This window comes from Dipodomys spectabilis, unplaced genomic scaffold (assembly GCF_019054845.1).
Source record: "Dipodomys spectabilis isolate Male_0828 unplaced genomic scaffold, ASM1905484v1 ptg000175l, whole genome shotgun sequence".
NCBI classification, from domain to species: domain Eukaryota; kingdom Metazoa; phylum Chordata; class Mammalia; order Rodentia; family Heteromyidae; genus Dipodomys; species Dipodomys spectabilis.
In genome coordinates, this window is record NW_024870852.1 from 9,047,196 (window position 1) to 9,067,910 (window position 20,715).

Consider the following 20,715-nt stretch of genomic DNA (forward strand, 5'->3'; position numbering starts at 1 on the left):
ACCTGCCAATATACACCTGGCCACCTCCTTCCAATGACAGAGGGGAAGCAGTCACATGACAGAGATAAAGCAGAGATATCTCGCATCCAGAGTAGACTTTTATCTGGGTTTGGAGCAGAGTAGGGACCAGCCTGCCAAGGTCAAGTTCTAGAGGAGACGGAATCTCCTTGTTGAAGAAAGCACAGCCTGGTCTTGCTGGCAGAACGCAAAGGTTCCCACGTGCTGGGCCGGCAGCGTGCCAGGCCCAAAGAGCAGCGTCCCCGCTGGGATCTGGGTACAGTTAACAACCATAATTACTCTTCCTCACCCCGAGGTCCCAGTGGTCTGGGGACAGGGACACTGTCAGTCACACTGAACGGGTGTCAGGTGTCCAGAGCACCTGGAGCTTTAACATGCTCTCCCCCCACCCCCTCCCCACCCCCTCCCAAACCTCAACAGAATTCTAGAACTTGAGTGTGCACTGTTCTTCCTCTCCCTGCATTTTATATAGTTAAGAGCAGCCTGTGGGCTCATCTCCAGGTCTGAGGAATGGCCTCCAGGCCCTTCCTTCCACCCTGGGCCCAGCCCTGGCCCTGCAGCTGCCCCTGGAGTCAGAGCTGCCCAGCTCTGAAGCTCTCCTGTCTTTCTCATGCCACCAACAGTGATCTTGGAGCAAGTCTAGGCAAGCACTACTTAGAGACATCAGGGACACAGAAATGAGTGAGCAAGCAGCCCGGGGAGCTGAGAGGCCCCCAGCTGGTATGAATATGCAAATGTGCACATAAAGGCCCAGTAATCCTCATGAAGCCCAAGTGGACATGCCATCTTTTGCACAGCACTTTGTTCCATTATCTTGGGAAAGTTCTGGAACAGTACAGCCTGTCATTCCTTCTTGTTTCCAATGTCCCTTTGTTTCCAATGTCCCTTTGTTTCCTAAGCCATAAATATGGCTTTGCTTATTACAATAACAGAGACCTGCATCAGATAACACTTGTAGGGGACCTGCTATCCCCAGACCCAGGGCAGCTTTCCAGCTTTGTACAAAACTTTCCCCCTCCTTCCTCTCCAGGCAGGGAGGGTGCCCCAACAGGTGCGGGATGCCAGAACAGAACACTCTCCCACAGTCCTGGCTGTTGGATTGCAAGGCTGTTTAGCTTGTCTCATTTACAAGGCGTGTCCATCTCTGTCCCTGGTCCCCAGGGCATTCTGCTCCAGGACCCTTAGAGGATACCTCGACAGTCTCTGTATCTTTGGGCTTTGGTCGTGGCTGCCTGGCTGATGGTGTCTCCCTGTTACCTGATCTCCTCCTTCTTCCACTAGACCCCAGCCCACATTCCTCTGGGATCTGCCCCTCCCTGCTTTATGCTGGCATGTGTGGCTCAGAACCACACGCTCCACCTCTAGGAATCTGACATCTGTACGGCAGAGTCCACTCCCCGCCACCCCCCCTCCCAGGGAGTGCAGGTGTGAGTACCGCTGGGCCCTGTGTCCCCCTACCCCGCAGCGCCCTGGAGACCAGGCTGCAGGCCCTGGAGACGCAGCAGCGGGTGGAGCTGGCCAGCCTCCGAGACCAGAGGGAGCGGCTTCGGCACCAGCTGGGCCTCCAGAGCGGAGCCCTCGCCGGCCTAGAGCGCAGCCTGCGCGCCCTGGGCGGCAATGCCAGCTCCCTGCAGCGTGCACAGCGACAGCTCGTGGACTTCGTCCAGCGCCTGGTGCACGTGGCTGCCCAGGGCCAGGGCCGGGGCCAGGGCCCCGGGGAGCCAGGTGCGCTGGGAGGGGAAGGAGGGAGGATGAGGGAGGGCAAGGGAGCGAGACCCCATTTCCATCCAGGTAAAGGCCCTGCCCTACTCCACCATGCACACGGAAGCCAATCCTGACTCCATCCCCTGGTTCTGTGGCCCGCCCCACCCTAGGCCTGTCTCCCCAGTGCTTCATTGGAGGTTTGAATAATAACATCATCAACAGCTGCTAGACCAAGAAGAGTGAGTTCCAGGGTATATCCTGCAGCCCCGATTACTTGGCTTGCCCTCTGTCTCCCAGGGCAAGGGGAGAGGTTGTAGGCAATACATCCCAAGGGCTTCTCTCCTACCACCTTGCCCCGAGCCCCACCTGGGGTGCCCCTGGCCTCTGTTGAGGAAGAACTTGGGGTCTACTTAGCACCCAGGGCAAGGTTTTGTCTGGTCTAGACCCTTCCTTTCAGTCAGCACACCTTTGAGCCCCCACTGGGTGGGGGTGGAGAAGACTACAGCTCATGCAGAAACTCTAACTCTCCCCTACACACACACACACACACACACACACACGCACACACGCACGCACGCACGCATGCACACACACGTGTGGGTATATGTGTATGTGCACGTGCACGCACATGTATGCCAGTATTGGGGTTTGCACTTAGGACCTAGTACTCTCTTACTTGGCTTTTTCAACTTCAAGGCTGGTGCTCTACCTCTTGAGTTGCACCTCCACTTCAGACTTTTTGCTGGTTAGTTGGATATAAAGCATCTCTTAGATTTGTCTGCCCAGGCTAACTTTGAACTGTTATCCTCAGATCTCCTGAATCACGAAGATTACAGATGAGAGGCACTGGTGCCTGATAAGGACTCCTGAGTCTTTTTCTTTTTTCTTTTCTTCCTTGTTTTTTCTGGTCCTGGGACTTGAGCTCTGGGCCTGGGTACCATCCCTGAGTGAGCACTCTACCACTTGAGCCACAGCTCCACTTTTAGCTCTTTTCTTTTTTTCTTTTTTGTAGTTTAGTGGAGATAGGAGTCTCACAGATTTTTCCTGCCTGAGATGGCTTCAAACCACGGTCCTCAGATCTCAGCCTCCTGAGTAGCTAGAATTACAGGCATGAGCCACCATACTCCACTAGACTCCTGACTCTTACCAGCATGTCTGCTTCCTCAGAGAGTGAGGGACCTGCTTCTCAGTTGAGTGCTGGCTCTGTGAATAGCCCTTCCAGAAATTTCCTCACCACAGAAGGCCTTCAGGACTGTGCAGACGAGAGGAGACCTTAATCTGAGGCCAGGAGGGTTGCAGGAAGAATTTGGACCCATACTTTTTGGGAGCCAGACTGGGGGCCTAGAGCGCAGACTGGCTTGGTGAGAGAGGCCTAGGAAGAGACCTCCTGCAGCCGCTGCCCCGGGGCAGCTGGAGCCTCATTAGGACACAAGAAATTGAGCCATAGGGACAGAGTTCTGGGCTCCAGAGCCAATGGGGATTTGGGGCAGGTCGTCATGCTGTGGTTTTACCCTAAGTCCAGCCAGCCCAAGGCAGAAGGAGTGGGCGCCTTCCAAGCCATAAGTTGCAAAGTGACCAGAACCCACTGTGGGCTGTGCACAGCCCTGGCAGCGCAGCCAAGGCCTCTGAATGAGTCCCATGTGTGTGGCCCTGCCAGACGCCTCTCCCAGAAGGCCTTGCTTCAGGCATCGGAGAGTCCAGTTCAGAGGTCAGAAGGACAGAGGTGGACCTGCTTCCCTAGACTCAGCTGTGGAGACCAGAGACAGGCATAGTAGGAAGGACCAGAGCTCAAATCTTGGTTCCTTTATTGACCTACAACCAGGGCTTTGCACAGCCGTGTGACTTCTCAGGACATCCACTTTCCTCACGTATGGAACAGGAAGAGCCATCTCCCTGAGTCTCGCACAGAGAGGGAGATGAGGCCGTCCTTAGGTGCCTGCCGACCCAGAGAAATTGGGCTCCACAGCCCAAAGCCCTGACTGGTTCATTCTAAATGAACAAGAGCGAGGGTTTCACACCCCTGCTGCTTGTGAATAGTCATTTCTTTGTCCACTTTTTTTGAGTCCTGGTAGGGTGCAGTCAAAGAAAAGAAACACAGGCCCTTGGTCAGTTCCCAGAGGGGCAGAGCGAGGGAGCCTCTGCCCAGAGCTGTGGAGTGATCCTGATGACCCGCCCAGGGAGCTCCAAGAAGGGACCGTGAGCCAGGGTCATGCACAGCCCACAGTGGGTTCTGATCACTCCTCAGTTTACAATTTGGAAGGCGTCCACTCTTCCCACCTTGGGCTGCTGGACTCTGGATAGAGCCACAGCAAGTTGGTTTGCTCCAAGTCCCTACTATAGGCTCACACCTGTAATCCTAGCTACTCAGGAGGCTGAGATCTGAGGATTGTGATTCAAAGCCAACCCAGGGAAGACCATAAGACCTTTATCTCCAATGAGCTATCAAAAAAGCCGGAAGTGGAGCTGTGGCTCAAGTGGTAGAGTGCTCACCTTGAGCAAAAGAAGCTCCGGTCTGGCACACAGGCCCTGAGTTCAAGCCCCAGGACTAACAAAAAAAAAAAAAGGAGGAAGAAGAGGAGGAAGAAGAGGAGGAGGAGGGAAAGCTCTGGCCAACTGGCTAGAGCCCTTGGACCTGTTTCCTGGTATGGGCAGTGCGCCTCATTGGAGTGCTGGCTCCAAGCACCCTACCCCCAAGAACGGAAGGGCCTGTTCCCAGGCCTCCTTTCTGTGAGCCTCCTCCCTGCAACCACTACTCTGCTCTTGCCAGAGTGCTCTTTCTCTACCCAGTACTCAGAGCTCCTCAGCCTGGCATTCAAGGCCCACTCACCCTACTAGAACACAGGCTCCTTTCTGCTCTCCTCCTCCCTTACCCTCAAACAGCCAGAACACTCGTGGGGTGAGTCCTGTCTCCCCCTACACCTCGTCCATCTGCCACACACACAAACCAAGACAATTCCCACCTAGGAGACTTCGCATATACTGTTCCCTCTGCCCAGAACGCCCTCCCCTCCTCCCGGACCCCGGTACATGGCTCAGGTCCCAGCTCATTGCGGCCTCCTCTCAGTGGCTTCCCCATCCCCCAAACCTCCCACCAGAACCTGCACCAGGGCAGCCAGGCTGTGTCCACCCCTTCCCTCCCCTATCCCTGCTTACCTCCAGCTCACTTCTGCTTTGTCCCCCAGCAGCCTCCGGGAGGGCACCTGAGCCTGTGTTCCAGGACTGCGCCGAGGTCCAGCGCTCCGGGGCCAACGCCAGTGGCGTCTACACCATCCACATGGCCAATATGTCAGAGCCCAGGAAGGTCAGGGGCGCCTGAAAACTGGGTTCTCCCAGGCGCTCAGCCAGAGGCTTCCCAGGCTGAGCTCCCCAGGCAGGCAGGGACACCCCCAAAGTCGGGCAAGCATCTTTTGTTGACATCTTCTCCCGATGCTCCTAATTCGGGAAGAAGTTCTGTGTGGGTGAAGGCAAGGCTGATCAGTATTGTTGTCCTGAACTAGAAGGTGCAGACATCAGGAGAGAAGGAACACAGAATTCTGTGCAGGTATCTGGAGGGAGGTTTGAGGCAAGCTGACAATGGAAAATGTGCGAACAAGCTGCCGGCCATTCCACCTCCCCTTCCTCTCCGCAGTTTCCTCTTCCCACCCCTTTTTTGCTTGTGTAGGTACTGGAGGCTGAACTCAGGGACCTGAGGACTATCCCTTAGCTTTTTCATTCAAGGTTGGGGTTCTTGCTAACTTGAGCCACAGTCCACTTTTGGCCTTTGGTGGTTCACTGGAGATATGAATCTTACAGACTTTTCTGCCCAGGCTGGCTTCAAACCACAATCCTCAGCTCTCAGCCTCCTGAGTAGCTAGGATTACAGGTGTGAGTCACCAGCGCCCAGCAACTTCTTTCCTTATGAGTATGTTCAGAAAAGCGGCCCATTTTGTCCCTACGATTGTCCTCTCCTTTCCTCTTACCTGCTAAACTCCCCTTCACAAAAAAGATCTGGCCCAAGGCCCTGTGTGTTCCAATGCTTTCTAGTTTGAATTTTGTAAAAATCTTTTTTTTTTTTTGGTCCGGTAGTGGGGCCTGAACTCTGGGCCTGGGTGCTGTCCCTCAGCTCTTCAGCTCAAGGCTAGCGCTCTACCACTTGAGACACAGCGCCACTTCCGGTATTTTTCTTTTTGCTTATGTGGTGCTGAGGAATCGAACCCAGGGCCTCAGGCATGCAAGGCAAGCGCTCTACCACTGAGCCACCTTCCCAGCCCTGTAAAAATCTTTTTACTATATTTATTTTTTACAATGATCTGAACAAAGGCAAGAGTTCAGGTGGCTTTCATTATGGTACTGATAGATAATATGTTCCCTTAAAATGCACTTGACCAAGTATATTATTTTAGGAATAAAAGGGCGCTATCATAAAAAGTAAATGTGAAATGCAAGTGATATGTGAGTTGACTTAGCTATGGCGGGATTCAGCAGGGGTGAACAGCTAGAATTTGGGGTCGCTGATCAAGAGTTGATCTGTGAAGCTCAAACCTCAGCTTTACTTGTGTCTTGTTCTGAAGCACAATATTCTCCTGTCTGGGACTCAGTTTCCCTTCCTGCACCTTCTGCCATCCCTACAACAAATGCCCTGCCGTCTCTCCCTCAATAGGCCTTTAGCATCTCAAGACCCTGCTTCTGTTGTACCCTGCTCCCACCCCCAGAAACATCATTTCACGTTAGCCACCTGGCAGACTCCTCTTCATCCGATGCCCTGTTCTGAAGCCACCTCCTCTAGGAAGCTTTCCAGGGTTTCTGAGTGTTTCCTTCTTTGAACCCTTCTTTGTAGCTCCCCAAACATTGGCAGCCAACAGTCTGCCTGGATTATTATAGGCACTGCCAGACCAATCTAGCCCTGAGGCTGGCTTACCTCTGATTCGTCAACAAGGGCCTGAAGCCAAGTCTGTACTCATTGAACATCCATCAAACATTGACCATGTACTCAACTGCCTGGAAAAAAAATATTGTGTGGATGAAAGTTAAGCTGAAAGATTCAGGTAGATGATTTCTTTGAAACAACGGCTAGTTTGTTCAAGCTTGGTACATAGTAGGTACTCAGAAAACACTCGTTCATTGAATGACAGTAACAGCATTTTCTAGGTCTACTATGGCTAAGCATCTTGTGTGTTACCATTTGAATATCAAGTTCCCCCCTCCCCGCCCCCACACAGCCTCATGCTTTGAACAATTGGTCCCCAGCTGGTGGCACTATTTGGAAGGTTCTGGAAACGTTGGGATTAGGGCCTGTCTGGAGAAAGTAGGTCCATGACTCTATGCCTAATGTCTACTTCCTCCCTTTCTGAGATGAACACAATCCCACTTCCCTGGTCTTCTACCTGAGGGCCTGGGATTGAGCAAGCCAAACCTCAGGCTGAACCCTCGGTAGCCACAGGCCTCAGAAAGCCCTCTCCCTCCCTCCCTCACCCCATTTTGTCACAGTGACAGAAAGCCCAATGCAATGTCAGTCAACATTGAGTCATGCCTCATAGCAACCCTGCCATACTAACAAACAAAAGCTCCAAGCCTTGGGCCTGTCTGTCTGTCTGTCTTCTAAACAACGCGCATGGCTCCACTCATTTAATTCTCACAAAATGCCAGTTCACAGAGGGGAAACTGAGGTACAAAGAGGTAAAAGGCATAAACATCCCCATTTAGGGTACAACTGAAGAGGGAAGAAAGCTGAGGGGAGCTGTTACTTCTCCAGCCTCCTAGAAAACGATGAGGGTTTGAGCTTGAGCTTGCCTTTTTTTTTTTTCTGACTGCCTCTGAAGGATTCCAGCTCACTGCCTCCTCTCTCCCTCCTACCCCTCCCCCCCCTCCCCACCAGGTGTTCTGTGAGCTGGAAGCTAATGGAGGCGGATGGACCCTCATCCAGCGCAGGGAGAAGGGCAGTGTGAGCTTCCAGCAGGGCTGGAAGGAGTACAAAGAGGTAAGGCTGCTGCCAGGGAAACAGCTCCATCCTTTGCAGCTGCTAAACAACCAGCAGGGGGTGGGTTATTGTGAGGGGATTGTTTTTCCTCTATTCCATCCCTGAGGGGGCTGGGGGGGGGGGGGATCAGCTCCTTTAAAGCCAGCAACCCTCACACCTCCCTGCAAGGAGTACACTCGCCTCTAGAACGTGGACTCCCTGAAATCCAATCCTCTTTTGTTGTTGGTGGTGGTGGTGGTCACAGGACTTGAACTCTGGGCCTGGGCACTGTCCCTGAACTCTTCAGCTCAAGGTTAACATTCTACCACTTGAGCCACATGTTTTTTTCCTATAAGAGTCTCACAGACTTTTCCTACCCAGGCTGGCTTTGACCCATGATCTTCAGATCTCAGCCTCCTGAGTAGCTAGGATTATAGGCATGAGCCACCAATGCCTGGCTCCAATTCTTTTTTTTTTTTTTTTTGCCATTTGTGACACAAACCCTAGGAATGCAAATTGACTTTTTGTTTAAACTCTTGGGGAAAAAATAGTATAATATGCCGGGCGCTGGTGGCTCACGCCTGTAATCCTAGCTACTCAGGAGGCTGAGATCTGAGGATTGCGGTTCAAAGCCAGCCCGGGCAGGAAAGTCCATGAAACTCTTATCTCCAGAAAACGGGAAGTGGCACTGTAGCTCAAGTGGTAGCTAGCCTTGAACTGAAGAGCTGAGGGACAGTGCTCAGGCCCAGAGTTCAAGCCCAACAACCGACAAAAAAAAAAATAGTATAATATATGTACATGGCTAAATTTCTTATATGAATGCAAAGAAAGAGACAAGAAAATAAAAACCCTCCTCCCACCCCTGACTTCACTGCTTAAATGAGTCTTTTTGCTGCTTGATGTATCTGGGATCATACCTGCAAGGACAAATTCCTTCCCATAGAACTGCTGGCTCCAAAACCACATGCATTTTATAAGATGTGAGAAATCGTGCCCGATTGTCTTCCAGTATTTTAAATTAAATTTTGAGTACAGGGCTTTTCCTTTTTTCTTTTCTTTTTTTCCTTTTTGGCAAGTGGACTTAAAAAGCTCTTAAGGCTTTTGAAAGTATAAGAAATAGAAAAGAATAGCCACAAGGATATTTGTAGTGTCTGCTAGCTGTTCATTTGATAAATACATAAAAATAAATCTTAAGTTATGAGTACCCTTGTGGTAATGGAGTTTGTACCAATGATTGAAATGGTAGAGAAGCCTGGTACTGGTAGATCATGCCAATAACTGTAACTACTCAGGAGACTGAGATCTGAGAATCAAGATTCAAAGCCAGCCAGGGCAAGAAAGTTTGGGAAATTCTTACTTTCAATTAACCAGCACAAAGCCAGTAGTGGAGCTGTGGCTCAAGCACCAACCTTGAGCAAAATTAGTACCCAGGCCCTGATTTCAAACCCTATTACCAACACACACACACACACACACACACACACACACACACAAATAGGCCAGACGCTGGTGGCTCATGCCTGTAATCCTAGCTACTCAAAAGGCTGAGATCTATGGCCAGCCTGGGCAGAAAAGCCCATGAGACTCTTATCTCCAATGAACCACCAGAAAATAAGAAGTGGCGCTGCAATTCAAAGTGGTAGAGCACTGGCCTTGGGGGGGGGGGGGGGGGAAGCTCAGGAACAATATCCAGGCCCTAAGTTCAAGCTCCACAACTGACCCACCCACCGCTCAAAAAAGATAGAAAGAAACACAGAAAGCCAAGATACTGTTAGGTTGAGGGAACAGCAGGACCTGAATGAGGAACAGGCTTAGGTGCACCCCTGGCCTTGGTGCTGAATTGTTCTGCTAAGAGCACTGGTTTCTTGTCACCTAGAGACACTAGTGACAAGACACTCCTAGAACTCCTAGCTTTCTATTTCTATGCTGCTTAGGTTCTCAATGGCTGCCTTGTTGTTATTCAAAATTCACTCTACCCATTTACCCAGCAGCAGCAGCTAAGTAAATTCTTTTCTGTTGTTGTTGAAGTTTCACATATCTGCATCCAAGGGCACAAATCAGAAGTGTGAGGCCCGTGAATTGTTTTCCCACATGGCCGCCATGCGTGGCTACATTTACCCAAGAAGCCCCTCCCATACCCTCCCCAGCCAGTGCTCCTGGAAATGTAATCACTGCCAATCTCTCTCGATACAGGTTGGTGTTGCCTGCTCCTGAACTTTGCGTTGCGTTTAATGGGCCTCCATCTACAAAACGCTCATGAACTTGACTGCTGGGCACTGTGGTTTAGAGAGCTGACCACAGCCCAGCCCGGCTCCACTGCTCAGCCAGGGATGTGGCCTCTCTCTCTCTTTGTCCACCCTCCCTGTAGGGCTTTGGCGATCCAGCCGGGGAGCACTGGCTGGGCAATGAAGCGGTGCACCAGCTGACCAGCAGGGCGGCCTATTCGCTGCGGGTGGAGCTGCAGGACTGGGAAGGCCAGGAGACCTACGCCCAATATGAACGCTTCCAGCTGGGCAGTGAAGGGCAGATGTACAGGTGGGCTCAGGGCCCGGGGCCTGTGGGCAGGCTGGGGTCCCCAGGGCTAGCGACTACAGAGCCTGCACCAAGGGTCAGTCCCTGGGCGTCTCCAGTCCCCACCATCTGTCCCCCATTTGGACGCACGTCACGGGATCTGGAGGCGACCGGTTAGCACTCAGCACATCCGGGCCCCTGGGTGGGGTGAGGAGACTGGGGTGGAGGCCTGCCAGCCCTCAGACAGAGAGGGGTCCTCCAAGGTCGGCCTTCCCCAAGTCAGCCATTGGCTGAGACCCAGAAAGGGGAGGTGACTTACCCAGTCAGTCCTATACACCCTGAGGTGGAGTGAGGAAGGGGCCTAGGCCCATGCTGGCATAGCCCCGGTTTTCTTGGTGGACTCGGGCAGAGCAAGGCTCAGTCTCTCTGAGCTTTGTCACAGCAGGATAGATGGTACAAGGTCAAATCTTCAGTGTTGTTCTTAAAAAATGGTGTGTAGTGGCTGGGGAGGTGGCTCAGTGGTAAGTGCTTGCCTTTCATGCATGAGGCCCTGGGTTTCGATTTCTCAGCAGCACATAAGCAGAAAAAGCCGGAAGTGGAGCAGTGGCTCAAGTGGTAGAGCTCTAAGCCCTGAGTTGAAGAGCTGAGGGACAGTGTCCAGGCCCAGAGTTCAGACCCCATGACTGGGAGCGGGGGAGTGGGAGGGGGAGGGGGGAGGGGTGCGGAGAGCTGGGCACCAGTGGCTCACGCCTATAATCCTAGCTACTCAGGAGACTGAGATCAGAGGACTGTGGTTCAAAACCAGCCTGGGCAGGAAAGTCCATGAGACTCTTATCTTCAATAAACCACCAGAAAACCAGAAGTGGTGCTGTGGCTCAAGTGGTAGAGTGCTCATCTTGAGCTGAAGAGCTGAGGGACAGCACCCAGGCTCAGAGTCAAGCCCCACGACCGACAAAAAAACAACAAACAAACAAAAAGAATGGGGGCCAGGTGCCAGTGGCTCACGCCTATAATAGCTACTCAGGAGGCTGAGATCTGAGGATTGTGGTTCAAATCGGCCCTGGCAGGAAAGTCTGGGAGACTTTTTTTTTTTGATTAATCACTTCCTGTTCAATTTTTTAATTTTAAAAGAAAAGCAATTTTTAATTTTTATCTCTCTATAATTTATGCCCATATTTATTTTAAAATATTAAGCATTATCTCTTTTTTTATTGTGAAAATACCATACAGAGGGGAGTTTGGGAGACTCTTATCTCCAATAAACCACCAGAAAACTGGAAGTGGCACTGTGGCTCAAAATGGTAGAGTTCTAGCCTTGAACAAAAGAGCTCAGGGACAGCCACTAGGCCCTGAGTTCTAGCTCTACGATCAGCGAAAATCAGGACTGGACATTTATTGAGTGCCAACTGTGCTCCAGCTTCCCTTCAAACCCTTAGAGGTAGACAACTCTATGCCTGGTTAAGTAATAGGAAACAGAAGTAGTGAGTGTAATCCTCCACCCAAAGCAAGATGGAGTCTGGACTCAGGTCTCCCTGCTGCCCACATCATTGTGTCTCCACACCATGGGTTGGTGCAGCAGAGGAAGCAGACGTCTCCTGGACCTTTCTTGCACATGCAGCAATCCAGTTTCTGCTCTTGGACCCAAGTCTGAGACAGCAACTTCTGTTGCCCTGAGTTAAGACCTGCTATCTACCTTGGGGAAGACAGATGTAGAGAAAGGCCTCTCATAGTCCTGAGGGCCCAGGTTAAGACAGTCACTCAACTGTTCTGAGCCTCAGTTTCCCCAGTGTAAAATTTAGTACTGATATCATACACAAGATATCCTATGGTAAGATGCCTACATATGGTGTTAAGTAAACACCAGAGATAATGATGTATTCAAAGGTAGAAATGGAATATTTGGGCATCTCAGTATATGTGTTTATACACATATATGTGTGTTTGCATCTATATATATCAATTCCATCTACCATACAGATGTATGCATGTGTGTTAAATCTGGAACTTCCATAATCCTAACACTAGGGAGGCTGAGACAGGAGGATCATGAGTTTCAGGCCAGCCTGAGCCCCCTAGAGAGACCCCATCTCACAGAAACAACAAAACAAAAGCAAGTTGGCACCTCCTGCCCCACTCTCTGTGTGACTTGGGTGCTCGCCCTTGGTTTATGAGACTGAGCCACAGAGCGCCAAGCCTGACCCATAGAGTCTGGCAGAGAAATACATAAACCCTCCCTCCTGTAACTGGCTGCCAAGGTCAAAGTCACAGGGCATAGATCCATGGGTGCTTGTGTGGAGGAGGAGGAGGGGGCCTGGGGGAGCTGTGCTTGGAGCTAAGGTTACAGGAAGGTCCTCCACAAGCAAAGGGCATAGAAGTACCCCCTCCCAAACCTGGCTGGAATCTGGCTGTGACCTGTCCTGGTTCTGAGAGACGGTGTGGGGGTTCACTTGACTCTGGGATCCTTTTTCTTCACGAGTGTTGTGAGGTTTAAATGAGCTAGGGTGGCACACAGGAAGCATTTTAAACAATGCGTAGCACTTCGTAGATGCTTGGAAATGTACGCGAGTTATCAAGACCCCAGGCTCAGTGAGGGGAGGCCCAGTACACAGTAGGCACTTTGTGTCTGGGAGGTGGCAGGCAGGGAGGGCAAGCAGGAAAGAAAGTGGTTCAAGCAACCCATCAAGCTGGGACCCCCCCCTCCACACACACACTTTTCCCCCAAGAACAACTGGCGGGGATCCCAGCCCCAGTCTGACTCTGGTCCCTTGCACACCCCGACCCGGGTGGCCTCCAGGCTTTCTCTGAGTGGATACAGCGGCTCGGCGGGGGACCAGAGCAGCCTGCCCATGAAGGGCGCCAACTTCAGCACCCGCGACGCGGACAACGACGAGTGCTTCTGCAAGTGTGCCCAGATGATGTCCGGAGGTGGGTGCCACCTGGCCTGGCGCCCACCTCGCCGCCCCCACGCTGTCCTCACACCTCTTCCTAAAGGTGGCTTTCCTGGGAGCCCGTGTTCCTGGAGGGACACGGGGAGGGGGGGGGCTGGCTCCAGGGGAGGCACAATGTCCCATCAGTCCCCACCCCAGGCCAGAGGACACCCCATGCCCCAGACCAGGCCAAAGTAGGATCTGGGAGAGCAAGGGGAGGCAAAGGGCAGCTCTCCAGACCCTGTGCATCAAGCGATGCTCCATGGTGGGGGCCGAAGTCAGATTGCAGATGAGAGAGAGACAAGGACAGAAGAAAAGAGAGACAGAGACAGAGACAGAGAGGAGAGAAGAGAGACTCAAGACTGAGAGGAAAGAGAGACACAGAGGCAAAGAGGAGGACACGAGAGAGCAGAGACCAAGAGAGAGAGAGGCAGAAAGAAAGAAAAGGCGAAGAAGAGAAACACAGTCCAGAAGACTAAGACTGGAAAATGAGAGACGGAGTCCCAAGAAGCACAGGGAGCAGGGACAGAGAAAGGTAAGCACTGAAAGACAACACAGAGCTACACCCGCCCCAGCACAGAGATCGCCAGGGAGAGAGAGACAGGCTGACTGACAGGGACCACCACAGGGAGGAGACTGAGCAGGTAAGCCTGCAAAGAGCGGAAGGTAGTTGGGGGTGGGGGCACGGGGATGCCACGGGGTCACAGCAAAAGTGAGAAGGAGAGGCAGGAGGGCCCAGAAGGACGGCCAGAGCCCCCAGCTGCCCCCAGGACCCCAGGTGGTCACTGCCTGCTCCCGTCCTGCCTCCCCTCTGCCATGAGCTGGTGCCCCAAGAGATCTCAGCCCTGATGAGTCCTTGTTGTCTTGGAGTCTGGATGGGGACCCTGTCACTCCCAAACCTCTGATCTCCCTCTTGCCCCAGGGTGGTGGTTTGTTGCCTGCGGCCTCTCCAACCTCAATGGCATCTACTACCCGTCCGGCTACCACTTGCGCAAACTCAACGGCATCCGCTGGCACTACTTCCGCGGGGCCCAGCTACTCACTCCGCGCCACGCGCATGATGGTGCGGGCCGGTGGGTGGCTAGCTGGGCGGCACGCGGGGGGCCCCTCACCCGGATCCCTGGGACAGCCCGGCCACAGCATGGGACACGGCGCCTGGGGCTAGGCCTCCACACCCTGCGTCATCACAGCCCTTGACCCCAAAGTCTGAAGAGTCACCTGCCTCCTTGCAACCCGGATCTGTGACATGCTGGGAGTTGGGGGCTGGGGGGGGGGGGGCTTCTGCCTCTGCGGTACCCCTCATCCTTCTCCCTCATGTCTCCTGCAGGCTGCTAGCCTGAAGGTTCCAGACCTCTGCAACCTGAGGGTTACAGATCCCCCAAGTAGCAGGTGACTCATAGTAGGTCTGCAGCAGGCAGGAGGCAGCCTACAGGGACTGCTGGATTCCATCCCCAGGGGAAGGAAGGCCACCTCCCCTCCACCCTCCTGTCCCAAGCCTTCCCCAGCCATGAGACGTCCCTGGACTTTGTCTAGTGCTCAGATCTGAGCTCTGAGGGCCTTTTGGGGGGTGGGGCAGGGAATCTAAGAAGGATTCCTTTACTCCCTGCCCATCCTGGAGTGAGTCCCACAGGTCATACCAGGTTTCTTCTGTGATGTAGCTATGGTAATTGAGAGGATCAGCAAGCTAAAACAAAAGGAATAGGTCCTTCTCAATGCAGGGTGTGTCAGAGCCTTTGATGGTCAGTGCTGTGCTGCCCAGGGAAAGGCAAAAGTGACTCTCTTTCTCCATTTTCATAATTGAAAATGGGCCTTGTTTGTCCCATCTCAGGGCTGGGGGTACCCATGTGGAAAGCTGGTCTTCACCCATCTTTAGGGGAAGCCCTAAGCTCCCCTCCCTCCCCCCACAAGCTGGGCTCACTCTTCTTGACCTCAAGGACTACAGTGAGAGCTTCAACTAGCCTCTGTAAACACAACTGGAAGGAACTTTGGGTTAAAAGAGGTCCAGAGAAGGGTCTAGGACTAAATCCCTGTCTTGCTCTGTCCTCCCATGCTCCTCTGGCCCCGGGAAACCAGCGTCCTGCCTGTGGGTAGCCCTCAGGATTTCCTGTGACCTCCACCTCCCGCCACTCAAGTCCAGGGCCCACCTACCCTCCTCTCCTCCCTGCCACACCCAACAACAATGCTGCTGGCTGAGACGGAGGGTCGGAGCTCCTCATGAACTGCCCACCCAAGCTGCAGTCAGAATGGGGGACAGTGGCCAGGGCCCTGGCCCATAAGGGTGGCCCCTCATCATAGGTCTCCACAGTGAGACCATCATCCCACACCCACAGGGAAGCCAGGCCTCCACCCGCCTGCCCTCTGCAGGCTCTCGGGGATCCCCGGCCCCCCTCCCAACGTGTCTCTCCAGCCCTGAGCAGCCCTACCCCCCAACCCCGCCCCAAGTCGCCTGTACTTTCCCTCCACTCAGCCAGCTGACAGGCCTGATCCACCATGATGGAGTGGACCTGGGACCAGGCGGCTGCTCTTGACACTTCAGGGTGGATCTTTAGCACCCACTGCTTGCATCGTGGAGCACAGGCAGAGCTTGAGGACTAGACAGACTTCCCCAGGCTCTGAGACCCAGCATGCCGGTCCCCAGGCCTCAGTGGCTCTCTGTCAGATGGAGACAGGAATGCTCCCAACCAGGGATCATGGATGTAAACTTCATAGCAGAGCCCAGCGTGGAGTAGGTGTCTAATAAATGTTCAGTCCTGAAAAGGCAAGGAGGGCAGCCCCCCCCCCCCTCCCCGTGACTACCTTCCCATGGCCACCTCCCACTCCCGCCCTGGACTTAGGGAGAGGAGATTTTGTTTTCAAATCCCCAGCATTGATTTCTATACAACATAACCTCAGGACTGGCTGCATGCTGGAGGAGAAACCAGGGTGAAGCTGTGAATCCCAGCAACAGACGCCCCTGCTCTGTCAGGAGTGAGGGGCCTAGCTCCCCATCTCTGGACTCCAGTGATCTGAAAGGGGCAGGGAGACCATTCCTAAACATATACACTTCTTCTCCACCTTCCTCCTGGGTGCGCCCAAGGAATGATGGGAAATTGGGAGGATTCAGGTCTGGTTAGCTCCAGGGGACCGAGTGATGTCCCTCAGGTTCAACTGCATCTTCAGCCAGGGTCTGTCTGGTGAGAAGGCTCTGGTAGCCCAAGCTCTGGTCCGTCCAGGCCGGCATCACCCAGCCAAGGACACCCCTGGCCCTGTGGTTCTCTCCAGCGGTGTGGACCCTGTGTCCATCCTTGTAAGTGGTTCTAAGTGGCCAGACCCAGGTCACATGGCCACGCCTGGAACCAGGGGCATCCTGCTGATTAGAAGCAGGCATATGGGAAAGTAGGCCTCTTCTCTCTGCCTCCTCTTCTTCCTTCCACGGATGCCCCTCCTCCAGACTTCCTGCCCCCAGGCCCTAGCTCCCCCCACCCCCAAAGCCAGCGCATCTCCACACAGACTCAGGCAATCAGGGACACAGCAGGTCCTGCCCAGCAAAATCAGCCCCTGATCCTTGATGCTCCTGGTTTTCTCTGAGCCTCAGTTTCCCATCTCTTCAATAAGGACATGGAGCCAACTTCTAATAGCCATTGTGACAGCGGTGCTAACTTGGGATATGTCCTTCGATCCGGGCTGGGTCTCGGGGGTAGGGGACAGAGCTTGAAGAACCTGGCACTAGGATCCTTGATCTATCTGCATCTGCAGATTTTGCTATGCAAAATCTTGGTCACCTCGCTCTGCATCTGACCAGGACAGTCACTTCTCACCATTGAAGTAATAATCAGAGAGGGACAGAGTTCCATCCAAGACAGCACAGGCAGCCACCACCTCCAGCACACCAGAATCTACAAGCTGGCCCTCTTCTGGAGCTCTCTGGTGGCATCCTGCCACCTACCACAAAAATGTTAAAGTGGTATCTCCTCTATATAATGAGGGCTGAAGGAACTTTCTGGAAATAGTTCCAAGACCAGCTTGTCTCTTCCACTGGCGCCTGGCAGATCCTGATGGAGCCAGCCAGGAAGAACACGCTGTTCCTGAGATCTCTGAGTGTCTCCAGCAGAGGTGATTTCCACACAGGGGCAAGTTCACGGTCACACGTGACCATGGACGAGGGGGAAGCAAGGGTGAGGGACAGACGGCAATCATGAAGGTGGTCTGTCTCAGAGGGATTTGGGTGGTCCTTCCCCTTTACTGTCTGCTTGGGCCTTCGCCTCTCCCACTGAAAGATGCTTTAAGGAGTTAGCCCGTGTTGTCCTGGCAACCACAGCAGCAGCATGTAGATGGACTGGCTCTCGGAGGATGAGGGTCTGATCCAGCTCACATACGGGATCTGGCTCACAGGGAAGTCGTGGCAGATTATTCATGCACTCACCCATGCTATGATGTGTGGAGGACCTACCGGGACCAAGGACTATCTGGGTGATGTGGATGGGTAATGAATAAGCCAGACATACACAGTCCTCTCTGCTCATTGAGATAGACAGGTTAAAAAAAAACTTTAAAAATAGTTTAAAGCTGGGCACCAATGGCTCACACCTATAATCCTAGCTACTCAGGAGACTGAGATCTGAAGATCACAGTTCAAAGCCAGCCTGGAAAGGAAAGTCCGTCAGACACTTATCTCCAATTAATCACCAAAAAGCCAAAGTGGAGCTGTGGCTCAAGTGGTAGAGTGCTAGCCCTGAGTAAAAGGAGCTTAGGGGACAGTGCCCAGGCCCAGAGTTCAAGGCCCAGAATGGGGGAGGGAGGGGAGTTTAAAAGACCAGATTAAGTCGCATGCTAGAGGTAGAGATAAGGAGAATCACAGACAGCCGAGCATGGTGGCTCACACTTGTAATCTTAGCTCTTTAGGAGGCTGAGATCTGAGGACCACGGTCAAAGCCAGTCTGGGAAGGAAAGGCCATGAGATTCTTATCTCCTATAAACCACTCAGAAAACTGGGAGTAGCCCTGTAGCTCAAGTGGTAGAGCACTAGCGTTGAGCCAAAGAGCTGAAGGACAGCGAACAGGCCCAGATTTCAAGCCCCACAACCGACAAAAAAATAGAAAATGGAAAGGAATCACAGAGGGTCTGACTTTGGGTGGTCAAGGAAGTTCCTTCCAGGAAGTGATATTTAAATCAAGGACTACACAAGTGTGAAAGAGGCAGCCAGGGGAAAGAGTCCTGTGAACACGTGGCCCCCACTAGAGGGAAGAGCAGGCCAAAGCCCTGGGATTCTAAGCAGAGACACAACAGGGAGACCTGCCTGGGAGAACAGGCATACCCACCTCCCGGATCCCTGTGGGGGGAATCCAGATGTGTGCCACAGGTGCGCGCCACAGGTGCGCAGATGGAGGAGGCTTGGAGAAGTACAGCAGCTGCCTGACCTCACAGAGGGTCAAGATACAGACCCTGCTGAACTGAGCAGGCTGAACGTACCATGCCCTGCCATGCTCAGCCACAGCACAGCTTCCCTTCCTGGGAAATGGAGTGGCCATTTCCTACCTGGCAGGAAGGGAACAGGATACCTTGGCCTTTCCCAACACGGACATCCACCCTCTCAGCCCAGCCTCGTGTTTACCTAGAAGATGACATCAGCCTCCCAATTGAGCCCCATCTTCAGGCATGTTCCCTCCCTCCTGGCCCACAATCATGTCACTTCCTCTGCCCGGAGCCCTCAGCAGCTCCCCAGGACCTCGAGAATAAACGACAGTCAGCAATCAGGGCTTTTCGTTGTCTAGCTCACTCCTCCAGCCCCATCTCCACCCTGAGGTTCCCAGGTGGAGAAGTAAGGGTCCCAGGAGACCACCAGCTGGCCAGAGGGACTCCTCCCTCCCTCTCCCCTTGACACCTAGCACAGGGCCCAGCCTGCAGCAGGCGCTTCCGGCAACACGCTCATGGCATCACCCTCTGCAGACAGCTGGGGCCCAGCCCTGCCCCGGCCCTTCACAGGGAAGACAGCCTCTAAGCCCCTGGAGGGCTGCTGGCCCCGGGGACAGGGCCTGCTCACTGTGGGCTCTCTCCCCACGGGTATAGCTGTGTGTGTCCTGTGCCACACTCTGCAAGGAATTTCTGCCCAGACATAGCATCACTATGATCCTTACTCCCCCTTTTACAGGCGGGGAAACTGAGGTCCCGGAAAGTGCCATCATCCGGCCAATACCACACACGAGGGGTTAGAGGTGACTTTCGCCCCAGATGCCTTCTGTAGGGTGTGTTTTATCTTGATCTTGTGTTTTCTTGTGACCAAGGTTAAAGGAAAGTCATTTCACAGGGTGATTACTTACCAGCTTGGGCTGCCCAGCCCTGGAAACTCAGCTATGGACGTAAACATGGCTCTGTCCCTGTGAGAGCCTGGGGATGGGAGCAACTGGAGCCTGGAGGAGGGACAGGACCCTCCTTCACCTCCTTCAGGCATATCTAGCTTCCTGCCTGTCCTGCTGTGGCTTCAGGTGGTGGCCACAGGCCAGAGTTAGGTTCTAGGACCTAACTCTCTTCCTTGTGGGCCCCTGGGCCTCCCCCAGTGAGCCTTGGCAGGGAGGAAAAGTGCTGGCCCTGGTCACTGACTCCAGTCGAGAGCCCAGGCGTGCAGCGAGAGTCTGGGGAGGCCTGGCTGGCCAAGGTCCCTGCCTTCCACCAGCACCTGACCTTCCAATCCGTGTCTGAGAGGTTGTCAGGACCCAGCTGTGCAGCCTTTGGTGGGGGAGGGAAGCGTGACAGCTCATTTTCATCACCTCCCAGCATGGCAGCTTGGCTCAAATAAGATAATTCTTTCTTGTATTTGTTGACATGGCTTCAAATAAGATAGACAGTGAAGTCTGGGTGGATGGGAGGAGGCAGAAACTAGACAGAAATTTATCCAACTACTAAAAGTGCAGTGAGCGTGCTGGGGGCTAGAGGGCGCACTAGAGCAAGGGCTCCCGCAGGCTGTGAAGGGAAAGAGGTTCCGGGAGAAGAACCCTGAGATGGAACCTGCCTGGGAGAGCTGGGGAAGGAGAGGGGGGCCTGCTGTGGAGGGCAGGCTGTACCTAGGGTACCAGACAGAGGACAAGGATGCAAGAGACAGAGCTGGCGAGAAACAGGACAGCATTGCAGGTGGCCAGAGCCACCGTGCTACGCAGTCCTGTCTCCTGTCCTTCTCAGCCCTGGCAGGAAAGTTCCTAAGATTCCATGACTATGGAGGGATGCCAGACACAATGGCAGGAACCTGGGAACCTGCCATCTCAAATGTGACAGGAAGCCTAAAGTAGGCAGATTACAGCTCAAACAGGAAATGAGGCTCCGTGGCATAACCAAGGGGCAAAAACCAAGGCTGTGGCATGGCTCACCGGAGAGCACCAGCCTAACAAGCATGAGCTCTGAGCTGGAACCCCAAGCTCATGTATTCACCCGTGCTCATGGCTTGTATGGGCCCACAGGCTTCTGCGGGAAGGTTTGTCTCTGCTTCACAGTGGGGAAGCCTCAGCCCAGGCAGCCATGGCTCTTTATCTCCAGTTTGCTTTGGGTCTCAGTGTCCACATGTGTGAGGGCTCAGAATTCTGTGCTCATAAGCCAGGCGCCGGTGGCTCACGCCTATAATCCTGGCTACTCAGGAGGCTGAGATCTGATCGT

The 20,715-nt window shown here is 53.5% G+C and overlaps 1 protein-coding gene across 1 annotated transcript in view; it reads left to right on the forward strand.

The window, feature by feature from the left end:
* Angpt4 (angiopoietin 4) overlaps positions 1–14,318 on the forward strand; it is a 32,153-nt gene extending 17,835 nt beyond the window's left edge. Inside the window, 7 exon segments of the mRNA XM_042694553.1 lie at positions 1,484–1,743; positions 4,905–5,023; positions 7,577–7,678; positions 10,026–10,192; positions 12,963–13,093; positions 14,018–14,121; positions 14,123–14,318. Of these exon segments, the coding sequence (XP_042550487.1) occupies positions 1,484–1,743; positions 4,905–5,023; positions 7,577–7,678; positions 10,026–10,192; positions 12,963–13,093; positions 14,018–14,121; positions 14,123–14,260 (1,021 nt within the window). The 3' untranslated portion in view covers positions 14,261–14,318.
* Positions 14,319–20,715: the final 6,397 nt, after the last annotated feature.